Source organism: Oncorhynchus tshawytscha, linkage group LG30 (assembly GCF_018296145.1).
Source record: "Oncorhynchus tshawytscha isolate Ot180627B linkage group LG30, Otsh_v2.0, whole genome shotgun sequence".
NCBI lineage: Eukaryota > Metazoa > Chordata > Actinopteri > Salmoniformes > Salmonidae > Oncorhynchus > Oncorhynchus tshawytscha.
Genome location: NC_056458.1, coordinates 93,520 through 121,192, shown reverse-complemented (window position 1 = coordinate 121,192; position 27,673 = coordinate 93,520). Strand labels below are relative to the sequence as shown.

Sequence of the window (27,673 nt, the reverse complement as noted above, 5' to 3'; positions counted from 1 at the left end):
AATGAGTGACAGTACTCTGAACCAATCACGGTGCAACACTCCGTATTTCCTGCTGGCTTGCCCCACCACCACAGAAAGCACTGAGCTAGGCTGAAATATCTGCATTTTGGAGCTGCCTTACTCAAGAAAACAAAAGTGACCATGTTTGTATGTGACTATATTAACTAAATTATATACACTGCTCAAAAAAATAAAGGGAACACTAAAATAACACATCCTAGATCTGAATGAATGAAATATTCTTATTAAATACTTTTTTCTTTACATAGTTGAATGTGCTGACACCAAAATCACACAAAAATTATCAATTGAAACCAAATTTATCAACCCATGGAGGTCTGGATTTGGAGTCACACTCAAAATTAAAGTGGAAAACCACACTACAGGCTGATCCAACTTTGATGTAATGTCCTTAAAACAAGTCTAAATGAGGCTCAGTAGTGTGTGTGGCCTCCACGTGCCTGTATGACCTCCCTACAACGCCTGGGCATGCTCCTGATGAGGTGGCTGATGGTCTCCTGAGGGATCTCCTCCCAGACCAGGACTAAAGCATCCGCCAACTCCTGGACAGTCTGTGGTGCAACGTGGCGTTGGTGGATGGAGCGAGACAAGATGTCCCAGATGTACTCAATTGGATTCAGGTCTGGGGAACAGGCGGGCCAGTCCATAGCATCAATGCCTTCCTCTTGCAGGAACTGCTGACACACTCTAGCATTGTCTTGCATTAGGAACCCAGGCCCAACCGCACCAGCATATGGTCTCACAAGGGGTCTGAGGATCTCATCTCGGTACCTAATGGCAGTCAGGCTACCTCTGGCGAGCACATGTAGGGCTGTGCGGCCCCCCAAAGAAATGCCACCCCACACCATGACTGACCCACCGCCAAACCGGTCATGCTGGAGGATGTTGCAGGCAGCAGAACGTTCTCCACGGCGTCTCCAGACTGTCACGTCTGTCACATGTGCTCAGTGTGAACCTGCTTTCATCTGTGAAGAGCACTGGGCGCCAGTGGCGAATTTGCCAATCTCTGTGTTCTCTGGCAAATGCCAAACGTCCTGCACGGTGTTGGGCTGTAAGCACAACCCCCACCTGTGGACGTTGGGCCCTCATACCACCAGCATGGAGTCTGTTTCTGACCATTTGAGCAGACACATGCACATTTGTGGCCTGCTGGAGGTCATTTTGCAGGGCTCTGGCAGTGCTCCTCCTGCTCCTCGTTGCACAAAGGCAGAGGTAGCGGTACCGCTGCTGGGTTGTTGCCCTCCTACGGCCTCCTCCACGTCTCCTGATGTACTGGCCTGTCTCCTGGTAGCGCCTCCATGCTCTGAACACTACACTGACAGACACAGCAAACCTTCTTGCCACAGCTCGCATTGATGTCCCATCCTGGATGAGCTGCACTACCTGAGCCACTTGTGTGGGTTTTTAGACTCCGTCTCATGCTACCACTAGCATTCAAAAGTGACCAAAACATCAGCCAGGAAGCATAGGAACTGAGAAGTGGTCTGTGGTTATCACCTGCAGAACCACTCATTTATTGGGGGTGTCTTGCTAATTGCCTATAATTTCCACCTGTTGTCTATTCCATTTGCACAACAGCATGTGAAATTTGTCAATCAGTGTTGCTTCCTAAGTAGACAGTTTGATTTCACAGAAGTGTGATTGACTTGGAGTTACATTGTGTTGTTTATGTGTTCCCTTTATTTTTTTGAGCAGTGTATTTGGCCTGGGGAAGCAGTTTTATGTGCAGACTAAATGGAAGCTGATATGAGTTGTTTTTACTTTGCTGGACTCGGGAAGAAATTACGAGTCCTCACTGTCCAAGACCAAGTCAAAACCGCAATCAATATTGTTATGTATGGTACGACGTACTGTACGTTATGGTTTACGACAGTGTGCTGCTTTACGGATGAATGGGTTGTCAGAAGGAGTGGCACGTCATTAAACGAGAGAGTGATGTACAATGTGAAACTGTGCAGATGTGCGTTCTTTGACAGCGAAGCTAAGATATAACATTGGTGACGAAGATGGCTGAATTCAGTTTACCACCACCAGCACCATTCCTCACCATGCCTGGCGAACCTCCAGTCCCGTGGAATAACTGGCTTCAAAGTTAACACTTATCTCGAAGCTATGGACTGTTCTACAATCTCCAACAAGCGGAGGACAGCACTGCTCCGTCACTGCCTTGGCACAGAGGATTTTCAGAGCGTTTGGATTGGCTCCTACATCCACCGCTGCAGTCAGCGTCCTAAAGAACCACTTCGTCGGGAAAGAGCGAGTGCTCCTCCAACGCTGCCGGCTACGGAAAAGACACCAACGTCCGGGTGAGTCCATTCACAGCTATGTTGCTAATCTGAGGATTTAGGCTAGCTCTTGTAACTATGGGACACTTCAGGAGGAGATCATCAGGGATCAGCTGATAGAGGGGACGTTATGTGAAAAGACAAGGGAGAAACTACTTTTGGAATCAGATCATTTATAACTTGATGGAGCTATTAAAATAGCGGCTTTAGAATGCTCTACTATGCCAACTAACAGCTCTGCAGCATGCACTCGGCCCCCAGCCATTCTCACACAGCAACTTCACGCGCACTACAACGATCACTCACTGCGCATGCCCTCCCACGTCGATAGCTGCATGGACACAGACACCGACATGCCTGTGCAGCATGCACAGACAAACAAACAGAAGTAGTTGTGGAAACTGTGGGGCTAGCTCTCACAATTCAAGGGCTTCAAACTGCCCAGCCCGTGGGAAAATATGCAAAAACTGTTCAAAATACAATCACTTTGCTAAAAAGTGTGTCGTTCTACCCCAGCTACTAGCTCCACCCAGAACAAGACCTTATTTTAATCTCGCTCTCAACATGAACACTGAAATCCAAACCATCTCCACTAACATGCACTGTGCAGCTGGGCGAGGTGGGTTAGCCTTTGCTACTGGATACTGGCACTGCAGTGTCGTTGCTCAACCTTGCCACAAGTTGTTCAGTCACCTACCACTCCAACAGCCCTCCACTGAGGGTATGGTAGATCCAAGATGGACATTGCAGGCACCCTCCAGGTCCCAGTGCACTACGGCGCCAAGCATCTGCCATCATTTACATTTCACGTTGCAAAGTGGGGTGCCAACCTCCTGGGCCTCGACCTCTTCACAGGCTTGGGGTTCACACAGAGATGACAGTGGGTCAGCTATCCACCAAGTTACCGGCACACGGCAACAGAACTGGCCAACTCTGATGGACTGGGCTGCCTAACAGATTTTACTCCCAGGTCCCTAGTGAACCCGGATGTGACTGCAGTCATGCAGCCCTTGTGGCGCATTCCCTTTGCACTGCGTGATGACGTCACAAAAGACGTCACAGTCACAGTTGGAGGCAGGCATCATTGAGCCAGTCAACGAGGTCCCCTGGATTTCAAACTTGGTCATCACAACCAAAAAGTCAGGTGGAATCCGGACCTGTGTGGATCTCCGTGCTGTGAACAAGGCTGTTGTCCCGGATAAGTACCCCTTGCCTACAGCTGAGGAACTGACCGCACAATTTCACGGCTCCACGGTCTCCACGAAGCTCGACCTGCATCAGCGTTATCTTCAGGTGGCCCTCAACCCAGCCAGCAGAGACCTCACCTTTGTCACATGTGCTGGTGTGTTCAGATACACACGCATGCCTTTTGAACGTAGCTCTGCCCCCAGCTGGTTCCAGAAGGTGATGAGCACCATCCTCGACGGCCCTGACCTCCACATCCATGACCATCGACCCCACAGAGTATTCAGTCTGTCACTCTACTGCGTGAGCCTCAACGGTGGAAACTGCACCTTTGCAGCTCCAGCCGTCGAAATTGGCCTGTCGGCCAAAGGCATTGCCCCACTCATGTCCTCCGCATCCCAAAACCGACCTTAGCCTCTCAGGTAGCCTCCTTCTTGGGCATGACAGCCTAGTACATCCGGTTTCTGCCCCACTACTCTCAGACCACAGCGCCCCTTCGCCAGCTCCTCAAGAAGGACGAGCCATGGGCATGGACGGCAGCCTGCTCAGACACAGTTCGCTCACTGAAGAGCCAGCTCACAACAGCCCCAGTCTTGGCTCACTTTGACCCCGTCTGCCGGCTGCTCAGAACCGACCACCAGTCCCTCACAACGCTACTGTCGGCATCAGGAACTGGCCACAAGCCACTTCAGCTACACAGATGGGCCGACCACCTCAGACAGTATGACTATCAGCTGAAGTTCACTCCGGGGAGGGATAACAGCAGACCTCACACGCCCCTTTGACGCTCCTATTCCAACCAACTTGCCAGACGACAACAAATCACAGCTCGTACAAATAATCTACGTTTCCCTTCAATCAGCCGTCTCATTGGAGGAGCTGAAGCAAGCATTGGAACAGGATCCCACGTTGTCTACCCTGCACACCTACATACGCACTGGAAGGCCAGCACGTGTGCTGGAAGAGCTGGAGACTTTCGCCAGGGTGAAGCACAAGGTGGGGCCTACCCCTCTCCTTACCACGGACAATGGGCCCCAGCTAACCTCAGGGGAACTCGACAATCTCAGTAACAAGGTAATGTGCGTTCTCTGACGGCGAAGCTTGATATAACAAATATGTGGTCTCGAGTTCTACAACACGGCAAGACACACAATTCTACTTGCCCATTCACCCATTGTTTCTATATAGTGAAATAAATGAATCATTCTTGTGTTGCCTTTTATTTTTCAACAAAAGAATGGCCTAGAATGTTTGATTCCTTCCATTTATAACAATCTGAATTGTGATTATAACAATAGAATAAGAATATTTTCATAGAAATCACAATTCTAAAGCTTGGCGGGTAATTTTGCTCCTTAACGCCACACATATAGGGCTTGATGTCTAGGTTGCATATTCATTTTGAAAGTATGTGACAATTCGGTTACCAAAGTTTCCACGGAAAAGAAACATGCAGAAAGTTGGAGTTCTCGTTTCTCTCCCTGGGCTGGTATACACTCTGGGCTGGTATACACTCTGGGCTGGTATACACTCTGGGCTGGTATACACTCTGGGCTGGTATACACTCTGGGCTGGTATACACTCTGGGCTGGTATACACTCTGGGCTGGTATACACTCTGGGCTGGTATACACTCTGGGCTGGTATACACTCTGTAGTCGAGGACTAAAAGAGGAAGAGAGTGCATTCCAGATTCGGTCTCAGAAAAACATTTCCAAGAAACCTTAAGATACCGCTCAGACTCAAAAATGAACCCGGTGGATGCCCATTTTTATTACATTTCATTCTCAAAACAACTGTGGACCATTGTAGAGAGAGAAATGATAGAATCTATGAAAATGGGGCCAGACGGGAATGCAAGCACTGATAGACAAGGAGCTGTTCACACGGGAGGTAATGAAAAATACTGAACCATCCAAAAATCTGTGAAACGTCTAGCATGACGAGTTTTCTATGCCAACTCAACGCCTACTGGATTTAAGAGCTTTCCCTGGTATCGAGGTTTCACTGAGCACCTTCGTGGCTTGGGAAGACCATGCATGGACGACAAAGGCACGTTTCGTGAATATCAAATTGTGTTACGGTCGTCTCCAATTGGGACATGTGATTTCTTGACACTGACTTTTTATTCTATTATGCACTACCACTCCAATCCCGAATTCCGGCCGAGCATCCAAACAACTCCTGTCACCAATGAAGAGATGTGTGCAGGTCAAAGGCATTGGGAGGGAGGAATCAGGTAACAGCAATGAGACCAGAGCTGGTCACCAGCATAGCCCAAGCGTTGCAGATACAGGCAATGGGACTCGGACTGGGCTGAACTGCAGAGCTCCACTCCCAAGCACTTCAGCCATATCGTTGGCACCAGACCCTTTGCACTTCAGGCCAGGAGGCTGAAGAACACAGCAACAGCAGCCCAAGCACTGGTTGACTACCCAGTTCTCAAAGAGGAATGCCCGAGCAGCTTGTCTAGCCCAGCTCCAGACCTACATGACCACCACCTGGATATCCACCCTTGCCCTCTTTTACCTCCTCCCTGCCACAGGGATTCACCTCCCACAGTTCTCCAATGATTCAGACCTCCCATTCTCCCTGCAAACAGATCTAGATTCATAATAAATGCCTATGGCAACAAAGTTATGTTGTCTATATGAATTTTAGACATGCAGGATATACAATAACCTTGACAATACTTTGGTCCATTGGTCATTTATTGCACCTTAAAGCGAATGCGAGTAGTCTACAAATATATTGCCTCCCTAACTTGATAGATGATCCTGTCAGTACAAAATGAGTATACATTATTTTATTACAACTACGCAGATGGCAGTAATTGCACTGGGATATCTACTGTCCATATGTCTTTGTGACCTCTGGCATAAAGGGGTTCCTTGAGCCAGCGTGGGTTTGACAGCTGTGTGAGGTGTTTCTCTGTGAGCCCAGTGTGCACTGCTGCCTTCTCCAGCTCCCTCAGATCCTTCTCTGGCACATTATCAGAGCAGCACCAGGTCTCCCCCACTTCCACCAAGCCTAAAAACAAGACATGACGGGGGTTGGAGATTCATCTGCTTTACAATTGAAAATTGAGTTTAAAACAAACATGGGATGTGCTGCGTTTTAGTCCTCACCACTTGCTCAATCATGCAAAAGTCTGTTTTACCTGCTACGACTCCACGGCCAAATCTGTCTCCGGATGCTAGAAGTTCCTCTATTTGCATGTGGCTCATTCCCAGTGTATGGGTGAGGATGTCTCTCCACTGGTCGGCCTCCCAGTCCTTCTGCGCAATATGAATAGCTAGAGTGCAGTTTTCCATTGTGGATAGCAGAGGGCGCCAACGTGTCTCAATACTTTTTACACCGTCCAGTACTAATCCTGCATACGGCTGCTTGAATGATAGGCAACCCACTTGTAATGTCATCGTCACTCCACGTCGTGAATACGTTGGAACCAGGTGCTATGCTACTCTATCACTCTAAACCAATCCTAAAATAATGATCTAGTAAGAAGAAAGAGCTATTGCACACATCATCACGCAATCAATCAACGCCTTTGTAGTCTCTGTGACGCGTAAAATCTGGCTGGCTACATGTATCCGACTGTAATTATAAAAGGAGCAATGGTTGACTTGTATTTATATAGACCACCTCGTTACAACAAATGCAATTTACTCGGCAATTCCTCGACGCACAGTAAACGTAATTTTTTTTACATTAGCCACAATACTTTTCAACTACTCTCCCAAACCTTACGCACTTCCTGTTTGTCCTGTTAACAAGCACGTCTTGATAAGAAGGTAATGGGAGTTCCAAAATGTTTAAAATAGGCGCATAGTGCCATCTAGCGACTGACAAGTCCATGGAAACCATTCATTCCATTATTTGTATTCACTGTAAATTGCAGCAAATCAAGTAAACACAATGTGGAAACGGAAAAGTATTATTTCAATTTGAAATCAATGTTCATGCATTTGACAAGTCAACAAAATGACGACCAGATAACTAACAGTGATTTAAATGTTAATCAGCATTTAACACGTACTGAAGTGCTTGCAAGCAGAAAGAAAAACAGCTATATTGCAACAGAATGTGTATGGTGAAAGGTTAGAAACAAGGTACAATAGAGGGGAAAAGTACAACATTGGTCCGTTCTCGGTCAAAAACATGTTTTCAAATGAGTAATGCTCATCTCTCAGGCCAGCTGAGAGTGGTCACAGAACATAGACAAAACAAACTAAACATAAAGGGATCGATTAGAAGTTCAATGGGGTGGTGGGGAGACCATTTTGTATGAAGGGGAGTCACAATTTCACAAACAAAGAATTTTTCACAGGTATAATAATAGAGAAGCAGCACTGCAGGTTTTCTCCCTTACATTACCCAATGTAGACCTGGCAAGGTAGAAGACGCAAACAGGCTGTTTACCCATAACACTCAAGATGAATTGAAAACTAGAATACACTACTAGGAACCTTGAGGTGAAGTTGTGCACCCTGAATCTGACATTATTGTAACAGCAAAAGCCAACTACAATGACTGTCATACTGCCATATACCAAACATTAGGAACACCTTCCTAATATTGGCACCTACTAACATACCCCGTTCAAAGGCACTTAAATCTTTTGTATTGCCCATTCACCCTTTGAATGGCACACAAACAATCCATGTCTCAAGGCTTAAAAATCATTCTTTAACCAGTCCCCTTCATCTACACTGATTTAAAGTGGATTTAACAAGTGACATCAATAAGAGATCATAGACTATCCAGGTGAAAGCTATGTTGTGGAAAGAGCAGGTGTTCCTAATGTTTTTATACACTCAGTGCAAAGGGCCACTAGAGGAACAAGGTTGTAAACCTTAATACAATTGAGTGGACATAGATCAGGGTCTTAATTCAGGAAAATACCCTATGAAATCAAAACCAAACCATCCAAATACAAAAATGGGTGTTAGGGAATAATACTATATATACACACACGCTATTATATTACAACAAATGTTCCTCACAATAAAGAAGTTAAATAATTTAATAAACAAAAGCAAATATACCCAAGTAGCAAGCTAATCTTAGGTTTAAAAAGGTTAGACTAATAAGCATGATCGTGTTGTCATCTTAACATATAGTATTTGAGCTTTGATACAAAAAAAAAATAACTCAGGGTTTGGGTACTTTGACAAACATACAACAAAATGTATCTTCAACTGGAATAAGGTGAAAGATATCTGAATTATAAAAGAGGATGAACGCTTTGGAGATATTTTGTTGGCGGCCAGAACATCACAAGGAAAATAGAAAGTACTATACACTATATCACATAAAATCAATGAAAAGGAACTAATTATTTCCACTGCCAATACAATGGAAAAACACACGTTGATATAAGAGTGCCTTTTGTTCCACATACTCTGCCATGGATTTTTGTTTTCAGAAAAAAACATGTCCAAATTCCGGTCCCACCAGGTCCCATCACTCACTAGGAGTGACTTACATGGAAAGCTATGCTCTTCTGCCTCTTCTTTAAAGGAGAAGTTGTTTGTTTTTTACAATCAAATCTCTATTTCTGATGTAAATGGCATGTTATAGAAGGGTCCAGCTACCTTTTTAGTTGTGATTTTACTTGTTTTTGAGAAACTTACCACAAACAGCAAATCACTTCCTCATCCTCGTTGTGCAATATGGGGGCCCAGAAAAAACATGAATGCCCCAAAAACACCAAAATGGGTTACTTTAGAAATGGTAAAGCTCTCAGTATAGTGACGCAGATATTTAGATATGTACACATGAAATCGCATCATCCCGAACTTTATCCGCAATGTTATATGCCATTTCTAAAAGGCCATATTTGGGTGTTTTTGGAGCCTTTGTTCACATTTTTTCAGGGCACCCATACTGCACAACAATATTGAGGGAGTGATTCGCCATTTGGGGTAAGTATCTACTTAACCTTCTAGAACATTCCATTTCCATAAAAAATAGATATGTGGTTGTAAAAAATACTTATCCAGCTTTCTGGTGCATTTGAAGTCCATCAAAGCTCTAGAGCAGTTGTTGCAAAGCTTTAATTTAGTCAGGCATGTCAATGCACAGTTTTGGAGGAGGCACAAAGTACTTCCCTGGGCTCTGTGTGATCACCACACCATTTTTTTTGCTGAACATCGGGGCTATTTTTGGCGGGTCGTGTGCAGGCATCTCCTCGCACACCTCAGGGTCCTCGTGGTGCAGGTCATAAGAAACGTTCCCATACTCCCGTAGGAAGGGAAAGAGCTCAAGAAGAAACTGGCAGAAATCTTTTCGGATGCCAAACCACCCTGTTAGAAAAGAGAGAAAAAACCCCAGTTAAAACAAATATAGCTTGAAGCAACATTTAAAGAGTTACACTGACTGGATTCTCAGATGAATAAAAATAACACTGCCTCAATATGACTTATGCCAATTCATTCTGCTGCACTGCTATCACTGTCTGAGGAATAACTCACAGTGGTTGCCTCCTTTCTGGCCAAAGGTTGTGGCCATCAGAGTCACCAGGGATACCCAGAGAGGTACGAAAACGGACACATAGCTGGAGCTGTAGTGGCCATCCAATTTATGGACCAACAGGATCTGAAGAGCCAATGACAGAGACAACAATAACAATGTCCCAACTTCTTTAACTCTCTGAACACACTAATAACTGGGGGGGGGATGTCATGACAACATACCTCAAAAGTGAGCAAGGGTACAACGATTGTCATCCAGCTGATCGCCATGGTGATGTGAGTGCGCCGTTGCTCTGCGATGACGTCCATAGACCGCAGAAAGAGCACTGACCACACCATGTAGTAGAGCACCACAAGGCACAGGAAGGACATGAGGATCCACAGTGGCACACAGACGACCTGGACAACAAAAATCAACAGAATGTCTACGTATATTTCCATTCCAACTCGCTATATATTGTACTCAATTCCCATAATATTTCAGACCTAAATATTAGGGAGGTAGTTCTCTTACCAGCCATGGCCAACTGATGATTTTATCCAGTCGCAGGGCAATGAAGATAAACTGGAGAATATTGACTGAACACAATATCTCCAACTAATACAAGGGGATAGGAAGAACAGAAAAAAATGGGTGAGGGGGGGAAATGAGGGAGATAGATACATATATCTATTATAATCACCAAGATCTAGCCTAAATATTCTAATTGAGAAAAATAACATCCTTGTAACTGATCAAAAATGTCAGACTGACCTCTAGAGAGCGATCATGGCGGAAGCCCCACACACATGCTGCAACAGAGACAGGCGAGACGAAGAAGAGGGGCATGAAGACCAGCAGCCAGAAGTGGGTGCCCCTCGCCACACGGTCACACACCAGAACCTCAAAGGTGAGCAGGAGTAGGTGGATCCCAACCGCTATCACCATGGCCTTGAACTCCACACAGGTTTCACCCTCAGCCCTGCATTGCCAGCATAACAGGCACAGTAAATAAGGCATACTAGTCAGCAGTGATAGGTATGGCAACCAGACAGCGTCATATTCATAGCTAATGACAGCCACACTGACAGGAAAACAAAACAAAACATAAAAGCATTTGGGATTAAAAGCACACCTGTACTGTGGGTTATGGGACCAGACGCCTGTGCCAACTGAGGCACCGATGATAACCATTAGCTTCCATAGCCAAATGGGGGCAAACACAGCCCAATAGCTCCAATGGATGATGCCATCCAGACGCAAGGACAGTAGAACAGAGAACAGCAACAGACAGGCATAGATGAGGAATTTACTGAGAAGGGAGGGGGAAAAAAACAATTTCATCAACCATGAGTCTACTCAGCAATAAATTGAGTTTACTACTCATCAGATTATGTTAGCGCAGGCTGGTACAAAAATGTGCACCCCATGCAATTCCAGAACAAGGAAACTGAGCTCAGTGGAGCCAGCCATTCCGACTATTCAGCTGGTTTGTTATCTAGCTAGTTGGCATAAAAACAATTAACGTTACCTAGCTAATAATAGCGACTGTAAAACAAGGCTGGCTAGCTAACGTCAATGTTTGCTAACTTGGCTAATGCTGTCCTTCCCCAATATAATAGCTAAATTAGTTTGCTAATGTTAGCTAGTTCGTTAGTTGGGTCAAAAGTCCTAATGGTTCACCGGTTCAGATAGCTCGCTAGTTCGCTAACGTTAAGTTAGTTAAGTTCCTGGTAGCTCGAACGCGAGACGTTCATTTAACAGCTAGATTTCTCTTTACGTTACCTGGGATTGAAGTCTTGAAAGAATCCCCGAAGATTCATGACTATATGTTATAGCCTTATTTGGATTAACAATAAAATTACGTATCAAAAGGATGTTTTCTTTTAATCAAACTGCTTGCTATTGCGGTTCACGCTAGCTAGAGAGATAGGCCACTAGGGGCGTCATGTACAGTAAGGCTACTGCCACTGGCAACAATGTAGCTAATGTTGTCAAAGCAGCTTGCTACAATGATAATGGAGCATGTTCGACATTGCAGAAGACTGCCGACTGACTGATCTACAAAGAACACTGCATCGTAACTAACTACTCATTATTATTTGTAGATCAGTCAGTCACAATTGACCCGTGATACATAACACTACGATTTTGATCCTCTCTTACACTGCCACATTCTGGCACAGGGCATGAACGTTTTTTGACTGATATATACATTGTAGCCTAAACGCACGTAAAAATCAAATAGGATTATGTTTTAAAGCAACGTGCACGCATTTAATAATTGAGACAACGAAAATAAAAAAAAATCATATCCGAATTAGCCATATCTAAGTATGTCCATAACCATTTTTTTGAATTGGGTGAAAAAACTACAAAAACCAGACTGTCAAGTAATGTTTTGCAGTCTGGAAACTCTCACGTTGATTCGTTATGAACAAGACATTTTGGTAGATGTAGTTTATAATGTTTTCAAATGTTATTAGTTGTCACGAATCACAAACGCATTTAAACTACATTATCCAATAGGTTACACTATGCGTGTATACTGCCTTTTAACGCCAATGACAGCCGAAGGATGGAGGCAGGTAATAGCCACTAAAACAAATACCTTATTCACGTATTATGCGCCTTTCATTTAGTCCCTTACATGTGGTCAGATCCTCCTGCCATTGAACCAAAAACATGTTTTCTAAAGATGTTTGGTCGTTATTAACTTGCCCCTGTAAAAAGCTATGGCTGATGTGAAAGTTTTAGCCATTGTTGTTTCCTTGGTGGCCTGTTTCGCTCACTTGTCTACCCGGCGGCTTTCATAAACATTTTGAAAAGCGAGGCATTGTCAGTGGAATGTACTTCTCTGAAGTACGATATGTAGTTTTTTTTCAGTGTTAGGATACTACGGTAATTTGGTCACACACAGTATTGTACTGTAGTCGGTAGTGTACAGCTACACTCGTAGACGCTACTTTAGCCCTATTGACGATAGTGTCTTCTGGCAGGGGGAGTTTTGTTAATAAGAGCTCCGACGCTTGCTCAAAACATTAATTAACACGCATTGCTTGAGGTACTGTTTTAGTCACGTGTCTTTCATATCAGTGAAATAATACAATTAAAAAGGTATATTACTACATGCCTTTTATAGGGTTAGTGTTCCCAACACGGCCATTTCTTCATCGCTAGTTTACAGAAGACATGGTCCGCCAACTGTGCTAATTAGCTATCTTCTTCGATGAGGTTTAATGGCGTTTGGCATCAAATACATGTTGCATTACCGCCACCTATTAGACTGGAGAATAACCTGCCTTTATGCTTTGCTTAATTATTTTTTTCTCAACAAAAACAATTACAACAAATACCCTACCATCTAACACTTCACTCGTAAAAAAAAGTATAATAAATACCATAATAATACATACCGTAGGCCTACCTCAGGCCAACATCCTGAAAAGATGGGACACCACCCCTTAACACACCCTGTAACTCTTCTGATGTCAAGTCTCGCACACCCAAATACCTCTCTGCAGCTGCCACCAAAACCTATTTTCTGTGCCTTACGTTCCATCCCTTCAGTACAGTTGATATCCATTACTATAAATTCCAAAAATCCAATCTTACTGAAACATATCACTTGTTTATTTATCCCTCTGTACTGGTACAGATCTACTACTCACTCCTCTCAGGATCCCTCCTCATTGATCCATCTTCCTCTACTTTCTTCACTGCCTCAGCATATAACAACTTTTGCACTACTCTAACCCTGGAAACTTCAACTCTCTCGCAAGGGACATTTCTGATCCCCAGCCCCATGGGCACCCCTACAATTAACACATACCACTACTTTCCCCAATACTACACATTCCTTTGTCTCATGCCCTTCTGCACACTTCTCATACCTAGGAGCCTCCCTCCTACACACTGCTGCCAAATAACCATAAGCTTGACACCTGTAACAATGTAATGTATTCGGGTCAAAGGCTCGTACAGGATAACTTATATTTAACTTTGTTATATTAACTTTGTTAATTGTTTACTCCATGTGTAACTGTGTGTTGTCTGTTCACACTGCTATGCTTTATCTTGGCCAGGTCGCAGTTGCAAATGAGAACTTGTTCTCAACTAGCCTACCTGGTTAAATTAAAGGTGAAATAAAAATATAAAAATATATCCTAACATCACTTTGTCGGGCAGACTCGACATCAAAACTCAAAAGAGCAGACAATGTATTCTGATTCTCCACTCGGTGCCACTCACGACAAGCATCACAAACACTGGGAATCTTCCCCTTCAGTTGGTCAGCTTTCACATTTACTGCTACCCCAGTAATCACTCCTTTCAATGGCACCCTTTTCTTGAGAGCATAATAATTCACATCTCTTGCCCTCATTAGTTTAACATGGAGCACCTACTCCCTCTGACCAGCAGAAACACATATAATTAGCACAAGACCACTTCTGATTACCCTCACAGATTCCACAGCACCCAACTCTGTAATTGACCCACCCTGAAATCTCTAATGGATGAGCCAAAAGGCTAGGGTCCACTTTCTCCAAAAACTTCACTCCTACTGTCACAGACTCATCTTTATCCTGACCCTCGGTGCTAGCCCGGGCACCACACCTACCACCTCCGATACCCCCCCATTCCTCCTCCATATTCCAAGTGTAAGTCTCCTTATGATAATACTGCACTTCTCCTGACATACGCCATTTAACCAGCTGTCACAATCGCCTTTATAATCAGCACGAACCCCTCGGGATGTAGCGCTCAACAGTGCATCCCACATGTAAACCCCTAATTAGCTATCTAGCATGCTCTGAACACTTGTGTGTAAGCTGAAAGGCGCTGCATGGTCAATCCAACGTCTGCATTGGCCGTGCAGCATTTACGGTGATACGGCCTCAGCAGGGTATTCATACTTCTTGCACTTCACAGAGCATTTTGCGATTGCGGTCACACCATTCATACGGCACCTCCGACCATATTTTCGGTCCAAGCATTATTGTCTCTAACTGGGGGATGCAGTGTACTGTTTGTCAGTATATGGGGTCTGTACAACACCGAAAGATTCTTTCTCGCTGACATGAAAGATGAAGGGCCGTGTGAGCATATGTTTTCGAAAAACGTTTCGAAAAGCGATGATTATTGACGTTTCTAAACGTTAAAACGCAGCATGGATTTGTAGTTTACACAGAGCCAAATCTGGGCAAATGCTTCATACGGAGAAGGGTTTTTGAGATCTAGTGTACAGCCTACACTGTGTGTTATCAGACATCTACAAATAGTGTTGGAAACAACAAACCAACCTGCATGTCTAATAATTCCAGCAAACCTAAATTATTATATCAAATTTCAGCTAAATAACAACCCATATTCCCCAAACTTCTTGTATATAAACTCTATGAACTGGTGTATCACATTATATATGTTTATTGACACGTCTTCTTTTATGTCTCCCATTTTCCATGTCTCGTTTCAGTATTAGCCAAGTATGAAAACCAGATAAATGTGTTTTCTGAATTCCTTGAAGACTTGCCTGACACCGATGAACCTGTGTGGGTTTTAGGAGAGTGTTACAATGTTAAAACAGGTAGGCCGGCATCTTCCAGCAGTCAGATTGTGATTTTATATGTGGAAAAAGAAGCAGAATGAAGGGCTTGATGGTGCTTCTTGTTGTGTGGTCACAGAAAAGACAAAACTCCTATCAGACGTTCACTCGCGGCTATGGTTCACCTACAGGAAAAAATTCTCTCCCATAGGTGAGTGAAATGGGCAGATGTTATTGTGACATCCAATTGATGGCTAGTTGCTTTAACGGTTAAGTGTCTATCTTTGCTTGGTCTGTAGGCGGAACAGGCCCCTCTTCAGATACAGGCTGGGGATGCATGCTACGGTGTGGGCAGATGATTCTTGCACAGGCCCTGGTCTGCTCACAGCTGGGACGAGGTGAGGAGGATGTCTCAGGAGTCGTGCACATAGCTGTATGGGGTGGGGATCTATGGAACTGCATCAGGAAAGGGGTGTTTTATGTGTGAATTATTCATCTGGGGAGAGATTTTGAGGATCCCAAATAGGTCATGATATGTATAGTACTATGTAATCAATTCAACAGTGAGAAAGAGAAAGGGTATCAGAATGCATAGCTGCGGGAATTAGGGGTGATGAGGGTGCTGCAGCACTCCCTGAAAAATCAGAATATATATTTTTTTTGCTGTTGTGAAAATTTGTTTTTTTCATAAAAGTAGTGCACTGGGCCTTTACTAGTCCTGTATTCCCTGACCATAGCATCTGTAGCATGGCTATGTCAGAATGGCACAGTGATTGTGGCCTGTCTTCCTGTTGTAGCCTGGCGTTGGAGGGCAGAGGGAGGACAGCCAGAGGAGTACCATCGTATCCTCCACTGTTTCCTGGATAAGAAAGACAGCTGTTACTCCGTACACCAAATGGGTAAGACTGAGTCATAAGCTAACCCTGCCTTAACCACACCCTGCCCTGACCACACCTACCATGAATCAGCAGATCAAAAACAAAACAAACATTCTCTCACATTCCTATAATTTTCTAGAGGACAGGTCCTCAAAGTAAAAAGGTGTAACTTGAAGAAAGAATATCAAATAGCCTGATGAATAGGCGACAGGTTAGACAGGCTAGAAAGGAGCCATGACTTAGACCTTTGCAGTGAACTTTGTTTGCCTTTTACCTGCTTGCAGCTCAGATGGGAGTCGGTGAAGGGAAGTCTGTGGGAGAGTGGTATGGCCCAAACACAGTTGCGCAAGTACTCAAGTAAGTATTTTATGAGCATGTTTTACGACTGATCAATTCATTTCTGAATATTGATTACGGAACATTGAAAAGATCAGTAATCAGTGGACTCAGTGACTTCAAGACTTCAAGTTAAAATAAGTTTGGGCCACGAATAAGAAACCGGTTATCTCTCCTCAGGAAACTTGCACTATTTGATGACTGGAATTCTCTTGCTGTGTATGTGTCAATGGACAACACGGTGGTGATCGAGGACATCAGTACGTTTTTCTTCCCCTCACTTGTTGAACTCTTACCATCTGAGAGTTCTGTATAGGATGCCAAAAGGACACAAATGTTTTCTTACCATATCCTCTCCAGAGAAGCAGTGTCGCCAGGCAAGCAGAGGGAGCAGATTGCGGCCCAGACCCTGTGGCTGGGGGGAACCCTTCGCCTCTGGAGAAACACCAGAGCAAGCCTGTTTGCACACGCACGGGAACAGAGCCACGATGTGTCCACATTCTCAATCCCAGTCTCGTTTTGACTGGAGGCCCCTGCTGCTGGTCATACCTCTCCGTTTGGGAATCAACCACATCAACCCTGTCTACATCCAGGCCCTCAAGGTACAATTAATTATTCTGTTCTTATTCAATTGATACTAAACTAGAATATTCCTGTAGTTACTGTTGCCTTTTAAATAGTTCTACTGGTCTCACTCTGTGTTCTCCCATTCAGGAGTGTTTTAAAATACCACAATCCTGTGGTGTGCTGGGAGGAAAGCCCAATCTGGCCTATTACTTCATCGGATTTGTAGGTGAGTCTAAGAGGAAGCCGTAAGTGACGGTTCCCAAAAAGGAAGCAAAAAAAATAAGCCAAACCTGTGAGTTGTCAAGCCACTGTGTTCAGCAAGGCCTGTATGTGTCCTTCAGGAGAGGAGCTGATCTACCTGGACCCCCACACCACCCAGTCAGCCGTGGAGTCAGAGGCTGGCAGCGGAGTGGACGACCAGAGCTACCACTGTCTGAGGAGTCCACGCCGCATGAAGATCACCAACCTGGACCCCTCTGTGGCCCTGGTGAGAGCTGAACCCACACACCTCACGGGCCTTGTTTGCATAGTTAAAATGATTCTTTTTTTCAAGTGGCATGTTCTAAAGTGTTGTTCCAATGTGAATTTTGTGGACAGTGGTGATGATTTTGCCAAATCAAAATTCGATTCTTTTTTTTCTTTTCCAAGGGATTTTTTTGTAAGAGTGAGGATGACTTTGACAGTTGGTGTAACCTGGTCCAGCAGGTAAGAGTCATCCACTCAAGTCACACGTCAATGCAGATGGAGGTTATTCTCTTGTGATTGAGACCCATGTTCTTGTCCTTTTTTTAAGGAGATCCAGATGAAGAGGAACCTGCGGATGTTTGAGCTGGTGGAGAATCACCCGCCCCACTGGCCCCCCTTCGTTCCTCCCACCAAACCAGAGGTTCAGACCACAGGGGCAGGTATGAGCTATGTCACCAGACAGACCCATAATATTATACCAATAACAAATTCTGGCTGCAAATAATTATAGAGATACGGGTATCCAGCTTCCACTTTTATTTCTCTATATTGTTTTGAGATTACAGTATACAGGAAGTGTATTTATTTATAGGTGCATGACTGCTCCTTATTACTTGAACCGTATTGAAACTTCTATGTGGTGTTTAATCTCAACTGCAACCTACAAACTAAATAGAGTGTGCCGTGTCAAACGGATTACTGTCGTGTTCTCTTTTTGAACAGAGTTCATCGAATCGTCCGACAAGCTGTTTGAGTCTGAAGAGGAGTTTGAGATCCTTAACGTGTGACCAGCTCCCCCTCCCCTCTGCCCAGTCCAGCGGATGATGGCGATTGGGTTGATTCCCTTGGCCACCATCTTCCATACTGTGCTGTAGAAGTGCCTCAGAACAACATCAAGCATTAACTGCTTACCACTTTGCAAAAAAAGAAAAGATTCTGGACAACAACTCAAAACAAAGTGAGCAAATGAAGGCAGAAACGTGATGTACACTGTAAATACAAGCTGGCTCTGTCTCATTTTGATGTTGTAACTAGGAAACAAAGCCAGGGTCCTACAGTAGGTGAAGACAGGGGTGAGGATGATATCTCCTCATTACACACTACCTCCCGACGCCAGGAGACAGCAAATATGCAGACACATTTTTTTTCCCAGGGTTAAAATACAAACATTCAACAAATAACTTAAGAAAAGTGCCTCTCTTAAATATATGTATGTTATTCAATGGTTAGAATAAGTGTTTTCCCAAGGTATTGGTGTGGAATACCCCTCCCCCCCATGTAAATATGCCTGACAATAAAGATATTTAAATTATATATGATAATTCAGCCTCAGGGTTGATATTCTGTTTTACTACCATCTTCCTCGTGGGTATTTCTGAGGAGCTAAAATGGCCTTGTGGAAAGGGAATGTGTAGAATAGAGCCTTGAGCGGTCATTAGCAAAACTGGCTTCTTTTCTTGTGATGAACCTAACCCATCTTTTCCTGCAAAGCCCTTACCACTGATGAATTGTTGTTCTATGATGGTTATTGATTGTCCCTGCAGCCCACTGTATTAGTACTGAAGATGATAGCCTGTGGTGACAACTGAATTATAATGGTTCTAGTATTACTGGTTTTCATCTAACCCAGTAAATGAAGACAAGCTGTGGATAACAGCATTTGCTTTATTTTAATGGTATAATCCTATCTCAGGCATAAAAGGGTGATGTCCAATACGTGGCAATCCAATACGAAACAGTTATTATTATTAATTTTTTTCAGAACCCAAAAGTGATGACTTCCATACAGGTACAGAGCAACTTTCCAGTACATGCCCTGTGAAATATAAGAAAATAAAACCCCCCTCTCCTGACTCACGAAAAAGACATCAGTAAGGCCCATACAAAAAGTATATTCAAATTGACAACCAATACAAAACCAACTTCTTGGCAAGGAGCTATAGGAATATGTTCTCCAAGTGTAGCAACAACCACCAAAAGAAAATAAACATTACAGACATTTTCAATATGAATAATTAAAATGAGAAGAAATAACTTCCATTTCTTTCTTTCTCATTCTATAGACAACGAGGCTGAGTATTCACACTCTGGTTTACAATGTATTAATCCGTTCAAAAGCAGGATAAACCAGTGACATCCGACACGTACAAATCACTGTTTGGATGAGAAGTACGACGAGGTGAGCTACGAAACCGTCACATTTATATATTTGTCCAGTATACATGAAAAAGGCATGCAGGAGTAGTCAGTTTGATATGATGTTACACAAAGTCAGTGTTGATGACAACTTTGGCATAAGTGTAGAAATCCCTAAACACAAGCACCTGATAGGCCTGTGCACCAAGGATGAGAACTTCACCATGAGAGCGAAGAATGCGGAGGAGCAAGAGGATAGGTACCTGGCTCTGAATGGCCTGAGTATCTAGGAGAAAAAACGGGCTTCTACCGTTCTATTCAAATGCAGAGCAGTGATTATCTGCAGGATGGCTGGTTGGAGCTTGGTAGAGAGGAATAAGAGGTGCAGGACTTAACAGCCTCGGGTGAGCCATGTGTATGGGGCTCCAAAGAGACGTGTCCATGTATTCATCACAGTGAATGATCGACATCACTAAGGCTCTCCTTTGCTGGTGAACAGCTATGTGGAAGTATCATCATGTGGCCCTGGGGCCCCACCTGGTCTGAGGAGAACGTTGGTGGCGCTAGGTGTTTGAGGAGGAGTGGGAGTCACATTGACTTCTGAAGGGATATAATCTGCATCATGTGGCCCTGGGCCAGGAGTCATTGGCATATAACTGCCCCCCCACTGAGGCTGTATGTGTACTCTGATGATAGACATGAAGGAAAGGGGGGGCTTGGATGAGAGTTATTTTTCACATAATGGAGCGCATGAAGTTATTTGGTGGTAATTGTCTGGAATGTTCAGGCTGTTCTCTTCAATGACTGGGAGTCAGAGGAGTTACTGCTGGAGAACTGAAAGGCTTTGGGCCCAAATCCTCAGCCCATACAGAGCCTCTGTCACTGGGAGAACCACAGACGGAGGTGCCAGAGGTGTGTATCAGAGACATTGCCACTGCTGCCGGATACACTGACGGGGCTGGTGGTGGAGGTGCAGGAGCGCTGGAGCCCAGTCCGGTTGGGTGGCAGGTTCACGTGGTGACTACAGAGCCGGGGTTTGATGGGAATGATTGACTCTTGCTCCGCGGCCTGAAACCAGGGATGGCCGTCAGCGCTCTCACGGCCAACAGGAAAGTCTTGTGCATGTTCTGAGCCACTACAGGGTCACCTGAGTCTACCTGCAACCAGATCTCCGTGGGCCCAGTAGAGGACGAGCGTCCCACCTCGATAAAGAAGAAGCACTCGGAGTGACCACAGCGACAGACATTCATCATAGGCAGGTTCACAGACAGCGTCTCTTGGCAGAGGCACAGCAGGCACAGCCCCGTTAGGTTCTTGGTTTGAAGATGGTGCCAGGAGAGATTGTCCAGCATCCATAATTCAACTCCTCAGTGTCCTGTTGCTCTTTTTTCTCCTAGATACTCAGGTCATTCAGAGCCAGGTACCTATCCTCTTGCTCCTCTGCATTCTTCGCTCTCAGGATGAAGTTCTCATCCTTCGTGTACAGGCCTATCAGGTGCTTGTGTTTAGAATCTCCCCTCTTACCAACAGTGAAACACTGATACAGGTCAATTACCTTCTTAGGAGAACTCACAGCACTGGGAGATTTCGAAATGAATTGTACTCCAAGCGTGCAGTGATTTTTCCTCTGGCTAAAGGTGAGCACTGCTCCCGAGGGAAGATGTTGGTGGTGATGTTGTTGTTGTTGATTATGGTGGTTTCAGGGTAGGTGAATAGCAGCTACGCAAAATATATTCTCCTTTGTTATACCTCTGCACTCAGGTGTTTTCGCCATTTTCAAAGCGCTGAACGTTCCGGGGAAACCACCAACTTTTAGTGCTCAGGAGCTTGTACATGTTTTGATTTTCGAATACATTTACTTACACAATCAGGTAATCACCAGGTACTTCGCAACTAAAAGCCACAATATTTGCTGTGCAATTGCAATTTCGCTACACATCTTCAACTAATAATCGCTCATTGATCTTGAAGCAGGATGCACTTCGGTAAATTTAAGACAACACTTAAATTGAACAGGTCTGCGTTTCGATTGGTCAGTCTTTAGGGTTTATGATTTACTATAACATACAACACTACCAGCCAATAAGATCGAGAGGTTTTGACAATAATGAAGTACATTTTGTTTTAAATGGCTCGACACTTCGTCTATGTTGGAGCACTATAAAATGGTACGTAACATAGAAGTTGGGCAATTATGAAACAAAGATGCCAGTGTGACAACTCTATGCTATTGGTAGTGCATTTAGCGGTCCATATAATTGACTTGTCATGGTGGTTGGCTACAGAACTATTGTATTATATATTTTTTTGTTGCAACATGTAATACTTCATCTCTCAATTTCAAAGTGTTTTGGAGCCAGTCATATTTTTTTGCAACAAATCAGCTTTACAAACTCAAGGGACAGTGCAGGATATCTGAGCAGAGTTTACACTTGTTTTGGCTCGCAAATGTTCTAGCTACTCACTCTGCTGATGCAAATTGTAATGAGGATGGCCTACGTATAGGATTATATTGGCCTATTATGGGCCACGTTCAGTTTCCAAACGCTGTTGAACGTTGCCATGAATAGAGCCGACATGATTACATGTCAGAGACGGAGAGGCATGTTGGTTCTACACGTTCCAAACCTTTGTGTGGTGCTGAACGCGCCCCTGGTACCGTCCCGTTCAGCCTTAGGGGGGCAGTGTAGCGCATACTGGAGTTGAGAAGAAAACACTGGAATCTTTAAATGCCCGGGTTCTGATACTGTAATAGAATGGCACTTTGTCCACTGGACAATTGTTTCCAAAGAAAGTTGGATGCAAGTTTCCTTTATTCATCTACATAGGCTTTTATTGCATAGTTGCGTCACAAGATACGGTACTTGCATTGCCCACGCTCAAGCACGGTCTGACGAAACCAACCAAATGCAATTGCAATATGGGAACTCTTGCACATGGGAACTCTACTCATAATGCGCTGCAGGTATCCACTTTAAATTGTCATAGTAACTTGTTATGATCTGGTGGTTAAGTCTAGTTTGTATACAGTTCATGATGCATACAGTAGTTTGATACCTGCAGGAACACAGTCACTTGGACCACAGTTACTGTCCCTGTATAGGTTGTTTTTGCACTGGTACCAGCCAGTAGGTCTCCTCCATGCCTTTTCCTTGTGGAGACATGGGACATGTCCAAGGTCATTATGTATCACAGATAAGTCACTAAAACAGTATTCGGTTGCTCATTTTATTATTTCCTTTGAGGGTAATAGAAATGCAAAACAGTGGGAGCACAAAACACTCAACTGACCTTGAGCTCTTTCTTTTGACCAAGTTGAACCTGGTTGCCTCTCAGATCCACTAGGATCTTTGCTGTGCTATGGCTCAAATGGATTCGGTATGCTGCAAACAACATGGCAGGGAAAATCCTATTTTGGGAGTGTGGGATAAAGCGATGGGTAAAACGCAGCTTAGAATTGCTTCATATTTTAGCCATATTGTGATTTCTGGTGACAGTTGAGAGGACTTACGCTTTCCTGTTGACTGAAACACACCACTTAGGGCCCTATTCAATTGAAAGTGGATAAAAGTGTACATCCTAGACAGTTTCTTTGAGGGTGTGTGTTGTTGTTGTCTGTTAGTCACGGAGGCAGCTTCTGAGTGAGTAGTTTCTCAGTCTTCTGTTGCTCTATCTCCAACTCTCTCGGATCAGCTCCTCCGTGCTAGACGAGTACTGCTCCAGGATCCATAGCACAGTGTCTAGAATGTTGGCCTCCCTCCCTTTTGTTAATGTTCTTAAACTGGGATTGATTGGGAACAGGGTTAAATGAATGGTGAAATTGATTGAAATTTCACTGACAAAAGGTTCCCTTAGTCAAATGTTTGTTTCTTTCTTGATTTCATGAAGACGCCGATTGTGAGCAGTTTTTGATGCCTCGGATGTCTCCTGGCTAAGGTACCCGGTCAAAGATGTCATCAAAGTGCGCCTGTCTGCCTGTTCGTTCCAGCACTGTTTCATCAGAAGGACACACTCCAGGGCGGACGTGGTCTGGTGACACCACAGCATAGTGGAGGAGGGTTTCTCACCTTCTGGATGATATTTGACAGATGGGAAGAGAGCATTGGGACCAGGCATGCAACTGACCAGGTATATGTACACACATTCAAATGAAGCCTGAATCACTCACACATATTAAACTAAACTGTTAAACCTGTTTTTGATTGTGTCGGGGGTTGTGATTGGATGAGCGATCCCTACCTTCAGCAGACAGTAGGGAGGTGTTGCTGCTATTACCAGCTGTTTAAAAAAAAAAGCAATATGTGGAAATACCTAACACAGTACTAGTGTCACGCCCTGATCTGTTTCACCTGTCCTTGTTATCGTCTCCACCCTCTCCAGGTGTCGCTTGTTTTCCCCCAGTGTATTTATCCCTGTGTTCCTGTCTCTCTGTTCCAGTTCGTCTTGTGTGTTGACAGGTCAACCAGAGGCTTTTCCCGCTCTCCTGCTTTTTGCTATTCTCCCTTTTTCTATCCCCCCCAGTTTTGACACTTGCCTCTTTCTGGACTCTGTACCCGCCTGCCTGACCATTCTGCCTGCCTTTGACCATGAGCCCGTCTGCCACTCTGTACCTCCTGGACTCTGAACTGGTTTTGACCTTTTGCCTGTCCACGACCATTGTCTTGCCTATTCCTTTTGGATGATTAAACATCTTAGACTCCAACCATCTGCCTCCTGTGTCTGCATCTGGGACTCGCCTTGAGTCATGATAACTAGAGTCCAACTGAGAGGAGAATCATCAAAAGGGATGCACAGGAAGACTATATGATGGAATGTATCCGCTCCTCCTGACCCCGAAATAGGACGATGAAGTGGAAACAGAAACGTAATATTAGAACATCATATAGTAAATGTAGCATTTGCCTGATTTAAAAAAAAGACCCTTAGCTTCCTGAAGTTACCACAAACTATATCAACATTCTACCACCACACCCTGTTCTAATTCTCTGTTCCACTTTCCTCTAGAGCAAGATGTGTTCTCTATGAACAGATGGTGACCTTCTCTTCCTGTTTTGCTGGTGTGTGTGTGTGTGTGTGTGTGTGGGCGTGAGTGAGGGCAGTGTGTTAGTGTGTGTGTTCCTCTGTCTGCGTTTAACCCCCCCTACCCTATGTGTTTTTGTATCATTTGCTGTGTTCTCCCATCACCTCCTGTGCATAAGGTGCCTGGAATGAACCAGCAGTTGGAGGCTGGGCTGGGGCCCTGATGGGAAGTGGGTGCTGCAGCCCAGAGACCTGACCATCCCAGGGTCTAGGTCCACACGGTGGGTGGGTAGCAGAGGCCAGGACTGCCTATCTGTGTCCAGCACCACATACTCCAGTAGGCTGGCCCCGGAGCCATTGGTCCCCGACACGCTGGCGGAACCCATAGAAAGACATATTTCTGGAGTGGCGCACCAGGTCGGCTCCAGACATCGACTACCCAACGTCACGCACGCTGCATAGCGTTAGCCATGAAGAGGATAGAGCTGTAGACGGTACCAAACAGAGGGGGAATGTGGAAAAGGATATAAGAACATACTGATGTAACACAAATGCAAATATTCAAAACCAGGGACACTCCCAACGATCTGATTTAGCCCAAACTATGGCTATTCATGAAAAAACTCTTTAGCCCCAGATCTCCTCAGCTCATTCAGCTGTACCTGGTGGAGCTTGATGTGTCTTGTAGGAGGAGTTTTCCTCTGAGTTCATGGTGGCGGTCAAGACAGCGTTGCGTGCTCTCCGCGGCTTGCCGTGGTTGATGAGGGCGCGGTAGTGCACGTCCTTGTAGGGCAGGCTGTAGGGCAGCATGTTGTAGGGGATGAACACGAGGGACCGTCCGTCAGATGCATGTCCAGAGCAGTCTCCAACAGCAACCTCTGGTTGCGCCCTCCACAATCAGCACAGAGTGCATGCCGAGGATCACTACCGATTTATAGGGAACACAAACACAACCACACAATAGGTTAGTAGTAATAGTAGTAGTTGCGACACAGTAGTAGTTGTCTTTTTATACTGTCTCTGGTACTGATTGTAGTACTAATAGTAGTTAATGGTGAACAAATAGTAGTTGTACTGAAAGAAAAACTACAATGAAAAAACAGTACTGTTTTCTGCTCTCTGGACCCTAGTGAGAGCCAGTCGTATGCTAGCAGGGTCCTTGTCTGTGGATACCACGGTGGTTGCAATGGGCATTGGCCACCATGCTGACTGTGTCCACCCACGCACATCCTCAGCCGAGGAGATGATCCCTATGTGTGCTCAGCGGAAGTGTCTCACCAGGCTGAGCAGCGCCCAGGTGGGCGAGGGCGCCGTGCGGGCAAAGGTAAGGTGCCCTGCTTCGATCATCCAGCTCATAGTTCACACAGACCCAAGAATAAAGAGGCTGCTTCACCGTAGCCAGGGTTGACAGGGCCCAGGAAGGCATTAGCCTGTGACTAGTGGCCTAGGCAACCCTTGAGTGGCATGGATGTCTGGCAGTCCTCATCGATGATGACATACTCGAAGGTGGTGCCCAGAGACAGTGAGGGGACATTGTCGATCGTCTCCATAGTTAGCCACGCTGCAGTCTGAGGCAGGACCTTAGCAAACAGAGGGTCACATTTCCAAGGTCCCACTATCCCTGCCTTGAATACAGCAGATCGGGCCACGTAGGACAAACAGACTGAGGGATGCCAGCAGGAACCACAGCAGCCAGGGTCCATGGGGAGGTAGGTATGAGTTGAACTTGGCTTCTTTGAGGACTGGGGTTGTCAAATAGGTTGAGGCCACTCATGCAGTGAACCGTGAAGCTGGTAAAGCTGCCGGAGCATTGCAAGATGTCTCCTCCAGCAGATTCCACTCTCCATCAAACACTGTCCTTCCCCCAAAAGGCCCGATGTCTTGTGAAATCTAAAATTATGGTGACAGATATGGCTAGGTTTATTTGACGTAATTCTATAGGTTTATTTTCTCCAATGGGATGATTATTCGTCATGTGTGGTGAAAGTAGACACGTCTTGTGTTATATAGGATAACTAGACTACTACTACTACTGCTCCTACTACTACTACATTCCCCAAACATTTAAATATCATTCATTGATTTATACGAGCAATGCATTTGAACATTAACTTTATAAAGAAAGCAGCCCTCCTATCACCTGATGGGGTCAGAGGTCAAAGATGAGTGATATCTCACAATATATTGATACGCTGCTAGCCGACATTGATATACAAACGTGTATTTGGCAGGTGCACCATCATCCAGCCTCAGATTAGACAAGTCCTCAACATTTTAGCACCAATTCTCCCCTTCTGGAATGTTAAGGTCTCTTCAATCCAGGGATGTTCCCTCTCTAACACTGAACAGGAAAACCATGTTGAAATTGAAATTTAGAGTGGACCTTAGTAGTGCGAGTGAAATACTAAACACTTGTAGTTCAGTCAGTCATATAGTATCAGGGGTGACACATTGAGGACCTAGGGCAAATTACCTGTGGATTATATATACAATTATATACACTGCTCAAAAAAATTAAGAGAACACTAAAATAACACATCCTAGATCTGAATGAATGAAATATTCTTTTTAAATACTTTTTTCTTTACATAGTTGAATGTGCTGACAACAAAATCACACAAAAATTATCAATGGAAATCAAATTTATCAACCCATGGAGGTCTGGATTTGGAGTCACACTCAAAATTAAAGTGGAAAACCACACTACAGGCTGATCCAACTTTGATGTAATGTCCTTAAAACAAGTCAAAATGAGGCTTAGTAGTGTGTGTGGCCTCCACG

At 44.6% G+C, this 27,673-nt stretch overlaps 3 protein-coding genes and 1 pseudogene across 3 annotated transcripts; 1 reads left to right on the top strand and 3 right to left on the bottom strand.

Annotated features, from left to right (window-relative positions):
* Positions 1-6,183: 6,183 nt before the first annotated feature.
* On the bottom strand, positions 6,184-8,133 carry LOC112229056 (protein EOLA1). Its single transcript, XM_024394953.2, has 2 exons — positions 6,651-8,133; positions 6,184-6,520 (listed from the first exon to the last, which is right to left on the bottom strand). Exons 1-2 carry the CDS (start codon positions 6,907-6,909, stop codon positions 6,306-6,308), a joined length of 474 nt encoding a protein of 157 aa, XP_024250721.1. The 5' UTR covers positions 6,910-8,133; the 3' UTR covers positions 6,184-6,305.
* Positions 8,134-8,500: 367 nt separating this feature from the next.
* On the bottom strand, positions 8,501-12,291 carry LOC112229058 (transmembrane protein 185-like). Its single transcript, XM_024394955.2, has 7 exons — positions 11,732-12,291; positions 11,082-11,258; positions 10,721-10,928; positions 10,481-10,564; positions 10,189-10,365; positions 9,967-10,090; positions 8,501-9,798 (listed from the first exon to the last, which is right to left on the bottom strand). The coding sequence occupies exons 1-7, from the start codon at positions 11,767-11,769 to the stop codon at positions 9,554-9,556; spliced, it is 1,053 nt and encodes a 350-aa protein (XP_024250723.1). The 5' UTR covers positions 11,770-12,291; the 3' UTR covers positions 8,501-9,553.
* A 199-nt stretch (positions 12,292-12,490) lies between these two features.
* LOC112229057 (cysteine protease ATG4A) lies at positions 12,491-19,051 on the top strand. Its single transcript, XM_024394954.2, has 13 exons — positions 12,491-12,534; positions 15,423-15,533; positions 15,631-15,702; positions 15,791-15,889; positions 16,289-16,390; positions 16,654-16,726; positions 16,886-16,965; positions 17,066-17,307; positions 17,420-17,498; positions 17,614-17,759; positions 17,921-17,977; positions 18,066-18,177; positions 18,461-19,051. The coding sequence occupies exons 1-13, from the start codon at positions 12,525-12,527 to the stop codon at positions 18,523-18,525; spliced, it is 1,248 nt and encodes a 415-aa protein (XP_024250722.1). The 5' UTR covers positions 12,491-12,524; the 3' UTR covers positions 18,526-19,051.
* A 3,638-nt stretch (positions 19,052-22,689) lies between these two features.
* LOC112228195 lies at positions 22,690-27,098 on the bottom strand (annotated as a pseudogene).
* Positions 27,099-27,673: the final 575 nt, after the last annotated feature.